General features: G+C 45.5%; 1 protein-coding gene across 1 annotated transcript in view; it reads left to right on the forward strand.

The window, feature by feature from the left end:
* Positions 1-20,635, forward strand: part of LOC124805538 (lutropin-choriogonadotropic hormone receptor-like) — an 860,476-nt gene that overhangs the window by 661,364 nt on the left and 178,477 nt on the right. The window contains exon 10 of the mRNA XM_047266106.1: positions 12,560-12,703. Within this exon, the coding sequence (XP_047122062.1) occupies positions 12,560-12,703 (144 nt within the window). The remainder of the gene's footprint in view (positions 1-12,559; positions 12,704-20,635) is intronic.

Below are 20,635 nucleotides of genomic sequence, written 5' to 3' on the forward strand. Positions count from 1 at the left end.
GCAACTTGGATGCATGCGCTGTTAAGCTGATTGTGCGATAAGTCTCAGCTCTTGCAGTCTTCGGAATTGTGTGGATGATATTTTTCCGAAAGTCAGATGGCGTGTCGCCAGACTCATACATTCTACACACCAACGTGAATAGTCTCTTTGCTGCCACTTCCCCAATGATTTTAGAGATTCTGATGGGATGTTATCCATTCCTTCTGCCTTATTTGATCTTAAGTCCTCTAAAGCCCTCTTAAATTGTGATTCTAATACTGGATCCCCTATCTCTTCTAAATCGATTTCTTCTTCTTTCACATCTGACAAATCTTCCCCCTCATAGAGGCCTTCAATGTACTCTTTCCACCTATCCGCTCTCTCCTCTGCATTTAACAGGGGAATTCCCATTGCGCTCTTTATGTTACCACCCTTACTTTTTTGTGTCACCGAAGGTTGTTCTGACTTTCCTGTATGCTGAGTCTGTACTTTCGGCAATAATTTCTTTTTCGATTTCTTCACATTTTTCATCCACTTCCTTTCATTTCATTCCTCAGCGACGTATTTCTGTATTCTTGAATTTCCCTGAATATTTTTGTACTTTTTTCTTTCAGTGATCAGCTGAAGTATTTCCTCTGTTACCAATGGCTCCTTCGCAGTTACCTTCTTTGACAATGCTTACATATAGCATAGCACTATTCGAACCCATAGTATACTTTGCAGTGAGCGTCAGGGCGCTCCGACGGAGGCTTGTAACACACAAAATCGTTATGAGACGTGACCAAAGAAGTGTTCTGCTCAGGATGTCGGGGGCCTTCGGCACAACCTCGGGGAAAGCACTGTGCGTAGTGATGGGAGTGTGTCCCATTGACATCACCTTACGTCAAAGAGCAGCAGCGTACTGGTCGAAGAAAGGTAGACGCGACAAGGTATTTGAAATTATAGGAGAGGACATCACAGTAATAATATGGCGAAATGATGCCTGGCAGAAGTGAAATGAAATCATCGTATAGCATTGTTGGCCGGGAAATTCGGCCGCCGTATTGCAAGTTCTTTTAGTTGACGCCACATCGGCGACTTGCGCGTCAATGATGATGAAAATGATGATGAAGGACACACAACACCCGGTTCTCTGCCGGGAATCGAACCCGGGCCCCCTGCGTGGTAGGCAATAACGCTGCCGCTACGCTACGGAGGCGGAGTATGCCTGGCAGAGAGAGAGAAAAACGGGCATCGCGTCTACACCATTTTCCCAAACATCAAGGAACGAGTGAAGCTAAAACAAATAAATCCCGCACTTGGCATGATCCTATTCCTCACGGGCCATTGTCCACGCTCAGGACACCTCCATCGGTTTGGTCTCAGACAAACATCCATGAGCACTTTCGGTGCCCTAGGAACTCCTTTACACTGTGATACTCTCACGACCCCGAACTGAGTATAACAAATGGGACAAATTCTTCGACTGCCGAAGGATTGGAGCATACTGAATGACATAAACCATAATGTGTCATGTACGATACACGAATTATACGAACAAGAACAACACATACACAAATAAGAGCAAACATTCAAACACGGGCACAGGATATTTGTAATGACACAGACACAAACACAGAAATAGACTCAGATGCTCAAACAGATACAAACACTAAGATTAATATACAGACCTAGATGGAAGATACGACTACAGTAACGAACACAGAAATGAATCAACTGTCATTTTAATATACGCGGAAACATCTTGAGTAATACGTGTAATACCAGTATAATTGTTATTAAGTCTGGGTAAAATAGCATCTGTAATGAAAATTATGTAATTGGGTATTAAACATAGATAACGTATTACTTTACAGACAATGCAAACACTATGCACACAACTTGTAAATATAAAAAAGTCAAAGGTGCACAAATAATGCACCCATTACTCCCCTGTGTGAAACACATATGACCTGTACCAAATGTAATATAAGAGTAATGAAACACACGTCTCTACATATAAATTTATCAAATGATTATTAAAGGTATTTTGTACGCTACATCACTTGCGACAGACTCGATGATTTGCCGAGTTCTCACACCTGAAATAGCTAGGTGGTGCGATCACTAATATGCATCTATGTACTTTTCTATGGTATTTTATTTCTTCTTCTTAAGTGCAATATGCTCGTTATTTCAGAAAAATTTTCCGACTTTATAATATGTCATAAAGTGGTAATACGTCATACCCTCTTTCCATCTTCTTAAATTTCTATCTTCTGTTAATAAACAGATAAACTTTAAGATTTTCATTTTTTAATTGCTCTTAAGTCTGTATGTACTTAAAGCTGCAATATTACCAAGCCCTATTGCAAACTAGAAATACACTACTGGCCATTAAAATTGCTACACCAAGAAGAAATGCAGATGATAAACGGGTATTCATTGGACAAATATATTATACTAGAACTAGCATGTGATTACATTTTCACGCAATTTGGGTGCATAGATACTGAGAAATCAGTACCCAGAACAACCACCTCTGGCCGTAATTACGGGCTTGATACGCCTGGGCATTGAGTCAAACAGAGCTTGGATGGCGTGTACAGGTACAGCTGCCCATGCAGCTTCAAGGTGATACCATAATTCACCAAGAGTAGTGACTGGCGTATTGTGACGAGCCAGTTGCTCAGCCACCATTGACCAGACGTTTTCAATTCGTGAGAGATCTGGATAATGTGCTGGCCAGGGCAGCAGTCGAACATTTTCTGTATCCAGAAAGGCCTGTACAGGACCTGCAACTTGCGGTCGTGCATTATCCTGCTGAAATGTAGGGTTTCGCAGGGATCGAATGAAGGCTACAACCACGGGTCGTAACACATCTGAAATGTAACGTCCACTGTTCAAAGTGCCGTCAATACGAACAAGAGGTGACAGAGATGTGTAACGAATAGCACCCCATACCATCACGCCGGGTGATACGCCAGTATGGGGATGACGAATACACACTTCCTATGTGCGTTCGCTGCGATGTCGCCAAACACGGAGGCGACCATCATGATGCTGTAAACAGAACCTGGATTCATCCGAAAAAATGACGTTTTGCCATTCGTGCACCCAGGTTCGTCGTTGAGTACACCATCGCAGGCACTCCTGTCTGTGACGCAGCATCGGGGGTAACCAACCGCAGCCACGGTCTCCGAACTGGTAGTCCATGCTGCTGCAAACGTCGTCGAACTGTTCGTGGAGATGATTGTTGTCTTTGAAACGTTCCCATCTGTTGACTCAGGGATTGAGACGTGGCTGCACGATCCGTTACAGCCATGCGGATAAGATGCCTGTCATCTCGACTGCTAGTGATACGACACCGTTGAGATCCAGCACGGCGTTACGCATTACCCTCCTGAACCCACCGATTCCATATTCTGCTAACCGTCATTGGATCTCGACCAACGCGAGCAGCAGTGTCGCGATACGATAAACCGCAATCGCGATAGGCTACAATCCGACATTTATCAAAGTCGGAAACGTGATGGTACGCATTTCTCTTCCTTACTCGACGCACCACAACAAGGTTTCACCAGGCAACGCCGGTCAACTGCTGTTTGTGTCTGAGAAATCGGTTGGAAACTTTCCTCATGTCAGCACGTTGTAGGTGTCGCCACCGGCGCCAACCTTGTGTGAATGCTCTGAAAAGCTCATCATTTGCATATCACAACATCTTCTTCCTGTCGGTGAAATTTCGCGTCAGTAGCACGTCACATTTGTGGTGTAGCAATTTTAATGGCCAGTAGTGTATAAACCAAGTTCACATTTCGTACAATTACGATTTCTTATTGTGAAAATGCGAACTGTCTTAGTAGCTAGGTGGCAGGTCATTTGTAAATGGTAGTAGCAAGTAAATAAAATAAATAAAATTCTTGCTAGAAGTGCGAACGATTTCTCTCCCGAATTTTTATGGCGCAACATGCCTGATCCCCGGTGGTCCCACAAACATTGGCGTGACGATTTTAGTGCGTGACGTTACCGAAGGCACCGACATCACTTATCTCCCTCAGCACGAGGATTAGCGGTCACGGCACTCGACACCAGATTCATCAATGTTTATGCACCGTCGGGCACCACCAAATGTCGTCACGGGGCCCAGTTCTACGCCGCTGATATCGCTCCCCTTTTCCTAGGACAGTATGCACATCATCTTCGCAGGCGATTTTAATTACGTCCTTCACGCAAAGACCAAATCCTGCTCTACCCGCCTTGTCTGGACCTGGGTATGGTGGTTTATGATCTTGCCTTGTGCGACACGCGGGAAAACGTACACGTCGACGGCGCTGGACGAAGCATCTTACCAGTCATTCTGCGAGCCGGCAGAGTGACATAAGGTCTTACAGAGGGAGTGGTGGCCGACGAATGATGGCCTCTGGTCTTCTCTGATCACAGAGGCTATATCTGCACGATGTTCTCCACCCTCAGCAAGTCTGGCATAGTAATGGCCTTTGAAAGAAGAATGTAACACACCTCCAGGACCGGTACTACCGCCGGAAAGTCGCCGCAAGGGGACCGATTGTGGACGACGTCACTCACGATACCGCTCGACTTTGGCAGGATGGCTCCTCTGTGCCAAACCGGCAATCCGCAAGACACTTTGCGGTGGCGCGGTTCTTTCCGTCCGTTTACGACGTACCTACACCTACCTGTGAACATTGTCTCAGCAGATAATCAGTAGGAAAGCCGAGTGAAACCTACTGTGAACCGGGTTGCAATTAAAGTCACTAATCTACGTTTCGGGAGAAACACGAAATAAAAGGTTGTAAATTTTGTCCTCAATTAATATATTTTGAAACTTAGGTGAGCAAGTATTACTGCCAAGCCCGTGCTAGTCTTAACACAGTCACTCATAATCCCGTTCACTCACGTTAGTATGTTTATGGTGTTGCAATTTCCCGAAAACGTAATATCTACAAAAATACTGATTGTTTTTGATTGAGAATGCTCGCCAAGTATTAAGTCTGTCGGTACCTAATGCAGTTTTTAGCCACTGACCTGCTCAATACGCCACGTGGAATATATGTCTGTTCTCGTCACAAAATTCACTTAAAAATTCCGAAATTTCTACACGCCCATCGGAATAATTATGCCATCACTTTACCACACTTTTGATGTGTGTAACGCTGCTAGATCCGGCAACTTATCATTTCCATCGGAACTACTACTACACACGTCCGAACTGTTTCATGGCTAGGCTCCGACTCTTCTCTAGAATACGTTTAGTCTTCTCTACCAGCAGAGAAAGGCGCGCGAAAAATACTGCTCTACCATTGGTCAGTTTACTCAACAGCCAATAGCAAAACAACGTTCTCCCGCGTCAATCCGCGCTTTTCATCAATAACCAATCTCAAAATAGTAAACCTAATGACTGCACTTTTTACCGACGTAATTATCTAATATGCTGAAGATTTGCTTATGCATAAAGTTATTTACTATTGTTATTTATACCTGAATTAACTTTCCCTTCACCATAAACTTACTTTACAAATCTATTCTACAAAAATACCCTTTGTCCATATCCATACTTCGAAATGTTCCCACACTAAATCCTACTACATAACTCGTTAAATAGTTACCTTCATATTAACATTAATCCAAACTCACGCATCATTCATACTGCTAAAACACATTTATAACATTTTACATACACAAAAAGACATAATAACACTTTATGAAAATACTAGAACAGTTTATGAAAAACATTCTATTACTTTAGTGCACTCTAGTAGGCACAATCGAAACTAAAATCGTAGTCCCCCTATCCAATATTGTCCTCTATCGGCTGATACATAAACTACGTGTGCGTCCAGTCTCGCGTCACCATCTGTCACTATCCAGCTCTGAGATACATTTCCCACCTAACCGCCTCCAAGGCAGGATCGTTATACGGCGCTACGCCTCAAATTATGCAGTTTGGCGAGGTCACGGCTGAGTGGCAGCAGCAGACAATGGACTTTTGTTGCGTGGTGCTCAGGGACGTCGACGCTCTACCCCCACCGCCGGACAGACAATAAGAACGACATCGAATCTAAGCTCACACACCGTCGTTGACAGAGCGCTGCTCAGAAGGGGCTGTCTAACGATAGACGCCGAGCGGACGCGCCAGCAGCGGTAACAGCAGCAGTGACACACCGTAATGCAGTTTAGTTTTTTTTTCCACGTACTTCTGCGAAGAAGTGAACCACACCTGTGTATTTTACTGTGTTGGCTAGTGTTTAGCAAATTACTCTAAGTTTTTGTTTTTGCGTAAATCTTGGTGCATACCCTTGAGTAATGCGGCTTCCTAGTGTAATTTTCTCGCCGCCAGAAGGTCCATGTCACGCCACTAAGTTTAAATCTAGTGCTGGTACATAGCATATAGTATAGATCAATGAATTCTGGTTTGCATACTTATCTTGAGCGATAGCTTCTGGGTAAGCAGAGTTTCTAGTAACAAGTAACTGTAGATACATCCATTTCAGTAGAGAAACTTATGTCTTTTTAATAACCTGGCGTCTCAGGATGTAATGAGAAATCTGCAGAGAATATTTTAGTGTTTCTTTATCCTCCTCGTTATACACTACTGGCCATTAAAATTGCTAGACCACGAAAATGACGTGCTACAGACGCGAAATTTAACCGACAGGAAGAAGATGCTGTGACATGCTAATGATTAGCTTTTCAGAGCATTCACACCAGGTTGGCGAAATTTAACCGACAGGAAGAAGATGCTGTCATATGCTAATGATTAGCTTTTCAGAGCATTCACACAAGGTTGGCGCCGGTGGCGACACCTACAACGTGCTGAAATGAGGAACGTTTCCAACCGATTTCTCATACACAAACAGCAGTTGACCGGCGTTGCCTGGTGCAACGTTGTTGTGATGCCTCGTGTAAGGAGGAGAAATGCGTACCATCACGTTTCCGACTTTGATAAAGGCCGGATTGCAGCATAGCGCGCTTGCGGTTTATCTTATCGCGACATTGCTGCTCGCGTTGGTCGAGATCCAATGACTGTTAGCAGAATAGGGAATCGGTGGGTTCAGGAGGGTAATACGGAACGCCATGCTGGATCTCAACGGCCTCGTATCACTAGCAGTCGAGATGACAGGCATCTTATCCGCATGGCTGTAACGGATCGAGCAGCCACGTCTCGATCCGTGAGTCAACAGATGAGGACATTTGCAAGACAACAACCATCTGCACGAACAGTTCGACGACGTTTGCAGCAGCATAGACTATCAGCTCGGAGACCATAGCTGCGGTTACCCTTGACGCTGCATCACAGACAGGAGCGCCTGCGATGGTGTACTCACTGGCGTATCACCCGGCGTGATGGTATGGGGTGCCATTGGTTACACGTCTCGGTCAGGACATCTTGCAGGACCTGTACGGGCCTTTCTGGATACAGAAAATGTTCGACTGCTGACCTCGCCAGCACATTCTTCAGATCTCTCATCAATTGAAAACGTCTGGTCAATGGTGGCCGAGCAACTGGCTCGTCACAATACGCCAGTCACTACTCTTGATGAACTGTAGTATCGTGTTGAAGGTGCATAGGCAGCTGTACCTGTACACGCCATCCAAGTTCTGTTTGACTCAATGCCCAGGCGTATCAAGGCCGTTATTACGGCCAGAGGTGGTTGTTCTGGGTACTGATTTCTCAGGATCTATGCGCGGAAATGTAATCACATGTCAGTTCTAGTATTATATATTTGTCCAATGAATACCCGTTTATCTTCTGCTTTTCTTATTGGTGTAGTAATTTTAATGGCCAGTCGTGTATTTTGCGTACGTTCCAAACTCAGTGGGGCATTTCAAATCTTACATACAGGGTGGTCCATTGATGGTGACCTGGCCAAATATCTCACGAAATCAGCGTCAAACGAAAAAACTACAAAGAACGAAACTTGTCTAGCTTGAAGGGGGGTCACAAGGAAGATCGGTTGCTGTCCGTCAACAGCTGGAAGCTGCGTGGCTAATGCTCGAAGTTGCGGCGACATCGGGACACTTGTGACGAGACCTGCGAGACCTTTGGTGGGTTTGGAATCCCCTGATAAGCAACATCTAACCGGTCTGTCCTTGCTTGAGAATTGGTGGCATACAGTGGGGTGTTCGCGTGTCACAGGACGGAAGGCGGAAGTGGGAGCAGGTCGCGCGGCTGTCTCCCTACGCCTTAGCAACAGGTACGAGATGCTTTCCAGTGTTGACGATAACTCTGAGCCAGCTCGGGATGCCTCTCCTGTTGTGCCAGCGGCCGATTTTGCTGCTTAGTCCGGGTAAGTGCAGAGGGTGGGTCTGCTTAGCATTGGGAGCTCCAGTGTTAGGCGGTTGATGGAGCCCCGCAAGGAAGAGTAGAGTAACATATTAATTCCCCCACATACGTCTCGTGTAATCACCATAAGGAGAAAATTCAAGAAATTAATCATTCTTTCCATGCACTATTCGCGAGTGGAACAGGGTTGGGGGACCCAGTTAGTGGTTCAAAAAGTACCCTCCGCCACACTCTATTAGGTGGCTTGCGGAGTATGATGTATTTGTAATCCGCACACGATATCGTAGACATGCGCCGCCGACACCGTCGGCAGTTAATCACACACCTTACGACGCGAAATGGTCGCTCGTGTTTGACCCACGCAGTGAAAACCACAGAGGATCATTTTCGTCATCTTTACTAGGAAACAGATGCGTTACAACTGGTGACACACACTATCGACGCGGCAACAGTGACGGCATTAATGAAGGAAGAGGACAACGCGTTGGACAGAGGTGCAGTCAGTAAGTCTACAGGGTCCTATGCATTACGAGTCGAGTTTTACTGGAACATCTCTGACATCATGATGCCCCACTGGGTTACAACGTTCCGAGAACACATGTCCCGGACTGCACAATACCGCCTTCCTTAGTCGAAGGATTTCTAATACCGGTACACAAAGCCAGCGGGAGGGCAATCGGTCAGTGACTATCGGCCACTCACTATGTTGAACATCGAATGCAAGATCTTCGTCAGTCTTTTGGGAAGCCATATTTAGATTTTGCCAATGATTTTCGCCCCAGAACAGACGTTGCACGAGGGAGATGCCAACGTTCAAATGGCCGCAGGCGACTAATGCACGTAATAGGGATCGCCCCGGCGTGCCGCCTGAGAGTGGCGATCGTATCTGTCGATTTCACTCGGGCCTTCAATAGAGTGCTCCATGAATTTGTCCCACAAATGATGGACAGTATGGGGTTTCTCCCGAGGCTCACCGACACCCTGCTGCGCCTTCTGGCTGCAGTCAGCTGTTAGGCCCAGATAAATGGACGGACGTTGGCCCCGATACCCATTAAGACGTCTCATCGACAAGGTTGCCCCCTTTCTACCTACATTTATGGAATCGCGCTCGAGGCACTGCTCAGGGGTCTCAACCATAGGCTATCTGGCATCCACAAATGGTTCAAATGGCTCTGAGCACTATGACATCTGAGGTCATCAGTCCCCTAGAACTTAGAACTACTTAAACCTAACTAACCTAAGGACATCACACACATCCATGCCCGAGGCAGGATTCGAACCTGGCCGGCCGGTTCTGGTCGAGCGGTTCTAGGCGCTTCAGTCTGGAACCGCGCGACCGCTTCGGTCGCAGGTTCGAATCCTGCCTCGGGCATGGATGTGTTTGATGTCCTTAGGTTAGTTAGGTTTAAGTAGTTCTAAGTTCTAGGGGACTGATGACCTCAGATGTTAAGTCCCATAGTGCTCAGAGCCATTCGAACCTGCGACCGTAGCGGTCGCGCGGTTCCAGACTGAAGCGCCTAGAACGGCTCGGCCACAACGGCCGACTATCTGGCATCATCCTGCGGGATATCACCTTCCTTCAAGGGGCATACGCCGACGACCTGCTGCTGCTAGTTCGTTTCACCAATGAAGTCCGCAGCATACTAAACTGGATCCAGCGATATCGACAGGCTGTAGGCAGTCTTCTGTGCGTCAGTAAGTCGGCAGCGCTGGATAGAGGGCGCTGTCTTAGGCCGGGTGCTGTCGTTCCCTCCCACCAGTTACTGAACTATCTGGGAGTCACGTTTACAAAGGATGTGTGCGGAACAGCCGCATCAAACTGTCGACAGTTACTACATATTATACGCGTGTTGGTGCGCCAGAACCTGGCCCGGGGCTTGAACCAGCTACAACGTGTGGAATACCTGGACCTCTGCGTGGTGTCAGAACTCAATCACATGGCACAGGTCCTCCCCCATACGGATGGTGATAGGTCGTAGACTTTAGGCTACCTTCGGTTGTTTACTATTCACAGGGTAAGTATTTCAAGTATGTTAGGATACTCTCGCCAACGGCCTCGCCGCAGTGATAACACTGGTTCACGTCAGATCACCGAAGTTAAGCGCTGTTGGGCTGGGCTAGCACTTGGATTGGTGACCATCCGGTCTGACGAGCGCTGTTGGCAAGCGGGGTGTACTCAGCCGTTGTGAGGCAAACTGAGGAGCTACTTGATTGAGAAGTAGCGGCTCCGGTCCCGTAAACCGACATACGGCCGGGAGAACGGTGTGCTGACCACGTGCCCTTCCATATCCGCATCCAGTGACGCCTGTGGGCTGAGGATGACACTGCGGCCGGTCGCTACTGTTGGCCCCTTACATGATGGAGGGTTGTGACTGGTTAACATCCAGGCGTATGCCCTATATATGAACAATAGGAGAAAACGATGGTCATCTATTGGAGGTCCTGATGCCAGTCACCCACGTGCCACCGGTGTCGATGGCGCACGTCGCATCGATCTCGCCACAACGCGGTCGCCAAAGGCAAAAGATTTTTACACCAACCTTCTGCAGGCAGTTCCTCGTAACGCGTTAGACACCAAGTACCCAACTGTCAATTGGCCACGAATGTGAAAAACGATACACCACCGTGCGCGTGACGTGGTATCAAGACACCAACAATAAATATGCCAAGAGATACTAATTCCAAGGTATCAGGTTAATGGATTGCCTACTTTGCCGTGATTATCGCCTCCTGAACACTGATGTGTGTCGCCGTCCGCCGTTTGGCGACTGACACAGGAGATCTTAGCTTGCTACCTTCATATGACACCTGACGATATTGAACCTCGAACCCTCCTGTGCCCGGATGACTATTACTTTCCCCTCTCAAAATACCATATGCATTCAAGGGAATGGGCATTGACTACATCTTCGGCGAAGGGAAGAAAGTGGAACTTGATTACTGGTGGCAGCTGCAAAACACTCTTGAACGCACATTGAGGTACCGTACACTCTTTACGCAGCGTTCTCGTACCCTCCCCGGCTAGCTGGGGAGTGCCAGGCTCATTGTGACGTTCCCCGCAGTATCACATCGAAGACAGAATTACGCGAATTGTAAGCAGTGAAGAAGGAAAAAGATTGCTTGATTCATGGAAAGCTGTAGTCATTGAGGCATTAGCAATGCAGCATGAGTCTGTTGTAGTTATTTTAGACGGTATTATTGGAGACTGGTAACGACAATGGCAGTTGACAAGCAAACATCAGTTGCACCGTTTCTTGAAGAAAGACTTTTAGTCCAAGTAGCAGAAGCTATATACAAAGCTATGTCAGTTTATCCTTTCACATTCTTTTGTAACATTCTGTTTTCTAGAATTTTGAGTTTTATGCATTTGCTAATTATTATTTTGTAATAAATAAATAAATTGTAGACCTTTGGAGCCTATCACCTTGGGAGAATCTTTGGGAATAGTTAGGGGCAATGCCCGAAGAGGGAGTTCGATTTTATGATAGGGTTAAAGTGGCGGTGCCAAGAAGGTGTGGATTTGATTTTAGTTTCTTTTATTTTTAGAGGTTTTGCATGATTAAACTTAGTTAGATAAGGAGATAGGTGCTGCAAAACAAGCGGAAAAGGGAAAAAAAGAAAAAGGGTTTAAAAAAAGTGGTCAACGTGGCAGAACCCCCCGTGGAGGACCCAGGTATGATTTCCAATATTGCCAGTGATTTTTCCTTGTTGGGAGCACTGGACCGATGTGTACTCAGCCTCATGATGCCAGCTTAGGAGCTGCCTGATTGAGAGGTAGCAGCTCCAAAGTGAGAACGTCGACAACGCCAGAACTGTGGTGTGATGACCAGGTGCTCTCCATAACGCCTGCGATGATGAATGACTAAGGACGCCACGACAGTAGGTCAGCCCGTCTCGTGGCCTTCAAGGCCAGATAGCGAAGTTTACTTTTCTCTTCGTCGGTACAGAGCATGAATCTGGGTTTGTCTGTACACGTTCCTGATGAGATCTGTAGAGCAGTATGTCGCGTAATTTGTCTAGCACGCCGCACGTCGCCGATATGTAAATCTGGGAGACGCTACGGAGGCTCCGATGCACGGACGAAAGGGACGTACAAGCTGTATATGGTGAATCGGAATAAACGTGTCGATTCATTCCTTCCCACAGTTGAGGCTGTTATGAGGGCTAGAGGCCGTGTTACACGGTATTAGCTTGTTGCCTACTGCAGGGGACAAATGCTTTCGAAACTAGTACTGCGACTACCCAAAATGCACTCATTATCCAGGCACCCTATCCAATGACAACTGTGTTACTTTACAGGGACTTGGCGAGCAACCAGATCACGACGCTGGAGGGCCGTCCATTCCTTGGGCTGTCCCTGCTGCACGACCTGCTGCTGGCACACAACTCCATCCCCAGGCTGCCCAGGGACGCCTTCGAGGGGCTGCCGCGTCTGCAGGTCCTGTGAGTACCGTTACTATGCTGGCAGCTCCACAGCGTTACATCTACCCCACCCACACAAATTCATCCCTGGACTGTTCGGGAGACCCCTTTTAGGAACTACCGTGTCTGCATGTACTATGAATCACAGTACTCTGTTGGCTGCTACTCAGTACCGCACTAACCCATGCACACTCTTCCAAATCGCCAACCCCAGTTGACCAGAGTCCTTGACACAGTGGTGTTGTGAGTATGGCTGTTTTTCTGGCTGCTGCAAAGCAACACTCCGACACAATTCCATTTACAGGTCACCCAGTGACGCCATTAAGGGGGAGCTGTTCTGGTTTTCTTGAGAATTATATTAATTGGTGACTCCATGTTGTCTTGTGCACTACGACCAGGTAACAGGTATACTTGAAAAAAGAGACAGCATTGGTCGTATATTTTTTACTATTGCAAAATCGATTTTCTGTCACTGAGTGACCATCTTCAGTGCTAGAAGTTAAAAATTTTTTCACATTACGATCAGAGAGTACAACATAGAAAATCACAATTACATCTGCATATGAACATAACACTTGTTAGAAACAAACCTATATTGTATAACTTAAATTGGGATGCACTGTTGTCACTAAACTTACGGCAATCACATAGACTGAGGTCGCTGTTTACCTGCACTTGTTCAGCAGACCTCGGTGTGACGGGGCTTGACACGCCCTCTATGTGATATGTGTCACGTGAAGACATAGTGTTATTGGTTTTGCGAATTATTAACACTAAATAACTCTTGTACTTTTGTGAATGGTGTAGTAATTCAAATTTAAAATGTGCGTACAACACATAGCAGACGCAGGAGAATATCTAAAATACATTGGCATATTGTTTTTTATAAACTATAAAACATAAAATAGATCGATGATAAGTTGTTAGAGTGCAGAACATATACAAAGCAATAGATAATGCCAAAGAATAATAAATGAACAACATAAAAAGAGGCGCAACACAGGTCTTTCTTAAAAAACGTAACACCCACCATCTGGCGTGGGAAGTCAAAAGTACAACGTTCGTAATTTATGTAACAAACGTTAATACCAAGGAGTCAATATATATAAAATAATAACGTTAATACCAAGGAGTCAAATATATAAAAAAAAATAATCACAGTACGAAACTGCCGTTACTTAATAATTAAAATGCCGTGGAAATGTAAGGTGCGAGCAAGTAGTATACATCAATCATCGAGAAACCATCATGAGGAAGGACAAGTAATAGTGTCACTTATACCAAAATGTACATTGTACTTTAGAGAAATTAAACATAGACTATGCACGATATCCAGCACTTATTCAAATAGCAAAAGAATTGTTAACATATATTAAAAATTACGTAAAGTGATAACCGGTTTGTATTACTTTGTGTCAACGCCTACGAGATGTCGACTGTCGTAAAATTATGTTCAGTAGGCGTCCATAAGTTCTGTAAAATACAGAACAAAAAAGAAAGAAGCATCATTTAAAAAACCGAAATTAGTAATGTTATTAAAACAAACTGAAAACATGTGTGTCAATGTGTTGAGATAGTTGAAATAGCGGCCATTGTACGTGTTCTCGTAGCGACTATGACTGAGGCGTTGTATATAAGGGATAACAAGCAGCTGACTATGAATTGCAAATTGTGATAAATGACCACAAGTTGAATTTATTTCATAGTAAATCGGAGAAGCATTCCCAAAAATGTGTGCTTCTCGATATCGTTTGCTCGTTGAGCAGCGTGATATCTGGAGCTTTGTTATGACAAAAGATCTCTATCTCTTCCATAAGGTCGAGAAGGCGACCTTTTTTACCCTTGTGCAACAATTTCAATTGCGATGTCAAATCTGGAGTTGTATGACCAGTTGCTACCAGTTGCGTCTGCTATGTGTTGTACGCACATTTTAAATTTGAATTACTACACCATTCACAAAAGTACAAAAGTTATTTAGTGTTAATAATTCGCAAAACCAATAACACTATGTCTTCACGTGACACATATCACATAGAGGGCGTGTCAAGCCCCGTCACACCGAGGTCTGCTGAACAAGTGCAGGTAAACAGCGACCTCAGTCTATGTGATTGCCGTAAGTTTAGTGACAACAGTGCATCCCAATTTAAGTTATACAATATAGGTTTGTTTCTAACAAGTGTTATGTTCATATGCAGATGTAATTGTGATTTTCTATGTTGTACTCTCTGATCGTAATGTGAAAAAATTTTTAACTTCTAGCACTGAAGATGGTCACTCAGTGACAGAAAATCGATTTTGCAATAGTAAAAAATATACGACCGATGCTGTCTCTTTTTTCAAGTATTTCTTGAGACTACTGTAGTTCTTCTGGTTGCTCCCTTGCATCATACTCGCTTCTTCTGGATTACTCTACAATTTCATTAGCCTAGCTACCCAGAGCACCGTCTATTGCGGCGCTGCATCTGCTTCTACTGTCTGTTAGATGATTCTTCCCCTACACCAGTTTTACCCCGTCCACATTCGTACACAGCCCTATGTACTTAGTGCCTAAGTTGCACATGGAAGCCTACAATGCCTGTATGTCCTTTGAATACTGTACCTTTAGCACCTACTCTCAACTCGTGACCAGACTGACCAGGGACACCTTCATGAAACTCCTACTGCTGCGGGTCCTACTATGAGTACCGTTGCTGACTGCATCCGGGCACTTCCCCTTACCTGTTCCATCAGTCTATTCATTAGTCTCCCGACTGCTTTTATACGGCCTACCACTATTTCCTCTAATGTGACAGTCTCTTCCATTCAATCAGCTATTTGCTGTACATACTGATCAGCCAGAACATTATGACCACCGACGTACTGTCTATATAAACCCGTCCAGGCGATAGCAGCGTCACCTGACGATGAATGACTGTCAATCAGACACACACATAGTGCATGTAGTATCAGTGAGTGTGTTGTCCGTGTGTAGAATAGGTCAGGTGTGCGATATATCGGAGTTGTGATGTCCGGGAGGCTCGGGACGAGGATTTCGGCAACTGCACGACTTGTCAGGAATTCGAAGAGTACTCTGGTGAGTGTCTACAACACGTGGCGAAACCAAGGTGAAACCACGTCCAGTCATCGTGAGGTTGGGCGCCCACCCGTCATTATGTCAAATGTCGGATGTCATAGGCTGGGCAGACTGGTAAAGCAGGACAGGCGACGAACTGTGACAGAACTAATATCAGACTTTAATGCTAGGCAGAGTAGAAGTGTTTCTGATCACACAGTGCTCCGAACACTACTAAACGAGCGGTTCTAGGCGCTTCAGTCCGGAACGCGCGACTGCTACGTGTGCAGGTTCGAATCCTGCCTCGGGCATGGATGTGTGTGACATCCTTAGGTTAGTTAGGTTTAAGTAGTTCTAAGTTCTAGGGGACTGATGACCTCTGATGTTAAGTCCCATAGTGCTCAGACCCATTTGAACAACTACTAAAGACACGCCTCCGCATGCGGCGACCCATACATGTGGCAATGTTAAAACCGCAACTATGGCTGAAATGGACACGTGACCATGGGCACTGGACGTTGGCGCAATGGCAGAGCGTTGCATGATCTGATAAATCCTGATACCTTTTTTATCATGCCGATGGGAGGGCGCGAATCCGTCTGCTTCCAAGGGAACAGCTCCTTGACACCTGTACTACGGATTGGAGATATGCTGACGGCGGCTCCATTGAGCTCTGGGGAATATTCACGTGGGCATCCTTGGGTCCAGTGGAGCTCATGCAAGGCACCATGACGACATGGAGTATTGTACACTGGTTGCAGACCACGTACAACCCTTCATGACGATCAGGTTTCCCGACGGCAGTGGAATTTTTCAACAAGATAATGTGCATGTCACAAGGCCAGGAGTGTAATGGAGTGTTTCAAGGAACAAAGTGGCGAGTACCAATTGAGTATTCGCCAGATCTGAACCCGATCGAACATATCTGGAATGTGATTGAACTTGGCGTCAGAGCTCAGGGGAATTAGGTGACGTCTGTGTGCAGATGTGCTGCCATCTCCTTCCATCGACTACCAAGGTCTCATTGCTTCCATGCCACAAGCATCAACGACTTTATCCGCAAATTTCCTTTAATTTACTTATATGGTCACAAACTTTTTGTTCACAGATTACCGGTTTCGGTCTATAACGAACATCTTCAGATCTGTTTTATAAAAACAGTGTCGTAACGTACTGCAGCCTTAGTGGCATCGTCAAATGTTAATGCCACTGTGGCTGCAGTACATTAGGACCACCCTGTACAGGGCTATTACAAATGATTGAAGCGATTTCATAAATTCACTGTAGCTCCATTCATTGACATATGGTCACGACACACTACAGATACGAAGAAAAACTCATAAACTTTTGTTCGGCTGAAGCCGCACTTCAGGTTTCTGCCGTCAGAGCGCTCGAGAGCGCAGTGAGACAAAATGGCGACAGGAGCCGAGAAAGCGTATGTCGTGCTTGAAATGCACTCACATCAGTCAATCATAACAGTGCAACGACAATTCAGGACGAAGTTCAACAAACATCCACCAACTGCTAACTCCATTTGGCGATGGTATGCGCAGTTTAAAGCTTCTGGATGCCTCTGTAAGGGTAAATCAACGGGTCGGCCTGCAGTGAGCGAAGAAACGGTTGAACGCGTGCGGGCAAGTTTCATGCGTAGCCCGCGGAAGTCGACGAATAAAGCAAGCAGGGAGCTAAACGTACCACAGCCGACGGTTTGGAAAATCTTACGGAAAAGGCTAAAGCAGAAGCATTTCTTAAACAGGAGATTGGAAAACCGATGGATCGGTCGTGGTGGAGATCATGATCAACAATTCATGTCATGGCCTCCACGCTCTCCCGACTTAACCCCATGCGATTTCTTTCTGTGGGGTTATGTGAAAGATTCAGTGTTTAAAGCTCCTCTACCAAGAAACGTGCCAGAACTGCGAGCTCGAATCAACGATGCTTTCGAACTCATTGATGGGGACATGCTGCGCCAAGTGTGAGAGGAACTTGATTATCGGCTTGATGTCTGCCGAATCACTAAAGGGGCACATATCGAACATTTGTGAATGCCTAAAAAAACTTTTTGAGTTTTTGTATGTGTGTGCAAAGCATTGTGAAAATATCTCAAATAATAAAGTTATTGTAGAGCTGTGAAATCGCTTCAATCATTTGTTATAACCCTGTATATAAGATTTGAAATGCCCTACGTAAATTTATTCTATATACGGGTCACTGTTTTATTCGCGACAATGTCGCAGCTTGTGAGACTTTATCCGTGCCAAAGATGGTCACACCAGCTATTAGTTAGGTGGTCATAACGTTAAGGCTTATTAGCGTATATTCGTCTTCCCCTACTTCCTGCAATATGTGTATTCCTCTGTTACCATGAACGCTATTCGCTGATATTTTATCATCTTGTCGCTTCTTCTAGTTACTTTTTACCACACTTTGCTTAACTCACCGGCAATGCTGAGTGGCTCATCATGTCTTATCATTTCGTCAGCCCATTTAATTTGAGCATCCTTTCGCACCACCTACTCTCCTCCGCAGCGGACGTCGCTAACGCACGCTTCTACGGTTGCTCTCGACTCAGAGATAAGCCATTTCAAATCCTGCTAGTGGAAAATTTTTCAATGCAAGTATCAGACAGGTATAGGGAGAAGGGGCGGAGGCATAAAGTTCCTCATAACCAGTGTTTACACCAACGTCCTGGACTAAATTCCAGATTTCTGCGCAGTGTCTCATGAATGAGAGCATGTGATACTGTTGATGTTGAGCCGTCCGGCGGACGACGACGTTAAGCTCGGCTGTTCCCTTTGTGCTATTCGAAAAAAGTAAGCTATGTACCGGCTCTGATTTTATCCTCTCTCTCCCCCCCCCCCCCCCCTTCACCCATAATAACGTCCGCCCCCGGTAGCTGAGTGGTCAGCGCGACAGAATGTCAATCCTAAGGGCCCGGGTTAGATTCCCGCCTGGGTCGGACACTCCGCTTAGGGACTGGGTGTTGTGTTGTCCTAATCATCATCATTTCACCCAAATTGACGCGCAAGTCGCTGAAGTGGCGTCATATCGAGATACTTGCACCCGGCGAACGGTCTACCCGACGGGAGGCTCTAGTCACACGACATTTACATTTTACTCATAATAACACAAAAAACAATATTACACTGAAAAAGCACTCATCAAAGTCATCCACACGGCACAGATATACTCTTGACAATATGAAGGCAATGGCAAAGCACCTTGCCCAGGATGGTGATGCCGAATTCCTGCATCTGCTCCTTGGCACCCACTCCCTGAATATGGGACTCTATGTTACAGCGGTTGGTAAATCTTCCGGGTTGTGTGACCGTGATCCACGAAAATATTCCATTGTCAATTTTTCGTCCATAGCTGCAGTGGAGATCTCCTCTGAGTCCTGACGACTGAATGGTCAGACGTCAGAAGGCGACATAAAAACTGTGAAATATAAATAATCTCTTTACCTGCGCTAGTCTACTTCTTAGATCCTCTTTGCTTCGTCCGTCATACTTTATCCCCCATCAAAGTTGATAGATTTCCTTCATTTAACATACTCTCAGTCCGTATTCTGCGCTAATTAGACTGTTCATCCTATGCAGCAGGTCCAGTAATTATTCCTGACTGAGAGGATTCCAATGTCATTTGCGAATCTGATCACTGATGTGGTTTCACCCTGAATTAAAATTCTTGTTCTGTACTCAAGCTATTACATGGCTATACCGATGGACATCCGGAGAAATTTTCACTAGACAGAGCAAGATTCTGAAATTTGCACGTGATGACTGATTCGCTTAGTCTGAAAACGTGTCGTCCTTCAAAAACTAAATTTGAAAAGAAATGTATAAAACTTATCGTATCTAAAACGGTTGATAGTCATCCCCTCTATATATTGTACTAACAGTCTTCGCGTCAGGGCGCTGGACCAACCCCTTTCTGAATCTCTATGAGGGCTGTACGAGAGAGTTACAGGATAAATGTTGAGGACACTGTTTCGGAACGATCCTGTTAAGGTTTGCAATCATCTTCACTGTAGAAGAGCCCCAAAACTGCCGTCGTACCAAGCAATCGTCAAAATTTCACGTGGACAAAGTGACAACAACAAATACGAATAAATAAATAAATAAATAAAATAAAAGAATGCGGGGTGATTCCGCGATGATGTCACAAACCTTCAAGAATGATGGAGAATAACTATATCAATTTCAGATAAGGGACACTAGTCCGAAAACGACGGAGACGAAAGGTATAGGCGAAAATCTACTCAAATTCCTTCTTAGCCTTGAGCAGCGTTCAAAGTAACGGCCCCTAACTTATGAATCCTAACTATGACGTGCAGAATACCCTCGGATGATTTCCGCTGCTGACACACTTGTAACGGCTTACGTAACTTATAGTCAGTGAGACCGAAAATCCTGTCTACGGTATATTAATAATGAATCCCATTTACGTACACCGGTTTGACGAGCTGCTACATTTACAACAGCTGTTCAAAATGGCGTCTCCCAGCGTCAACACAGGCATGACGGCGTCGCAAAAAGTTCTGACGTACCCGTTCTGATATCCTCAGTGTCGTTTGAACTGAGTCGCAGGCAGCGAGAATTTTTGCTAAGAGATCCACTTCACAGGCGTCTCGCACACAACACTTTTCACATGGCTCCACAAGTGGGGCGAGATCAAGCGAACGTGTTGGCCACGAAACAGGACTTCCACTGCTACCCAATTTTCTGGGAATGTCTTATCCAGGCGATCACCAATCCTCTGTCCACGGTGAGGTGGTGCTCCATCATGTTGGAACCACATCCCTTGACGAATAACAAGTGTGATATGTCCTAGGGATCTGAGTGGTATGTTCGCGCCAAGTGACAGTATCGGTACGTGTATTCCACTATCAGAGGTGTCAG

Source organism: Schistocerca piceifrons, chromosome 7 (genome assembly GCF_021461385.2).
Source record: "Schistocerca piceifrons isolate TAMUIC-IGC-003096 chromosome 7, iqSchPice1.1, whole genome shotgun sequence".
Taxonomy (NCBI): Eukaryota; Metazoa; Arthropoda; class Insecta; order Orthoptera; family Acrididae; genus Schistocerca; species Schistocerca piceifrons.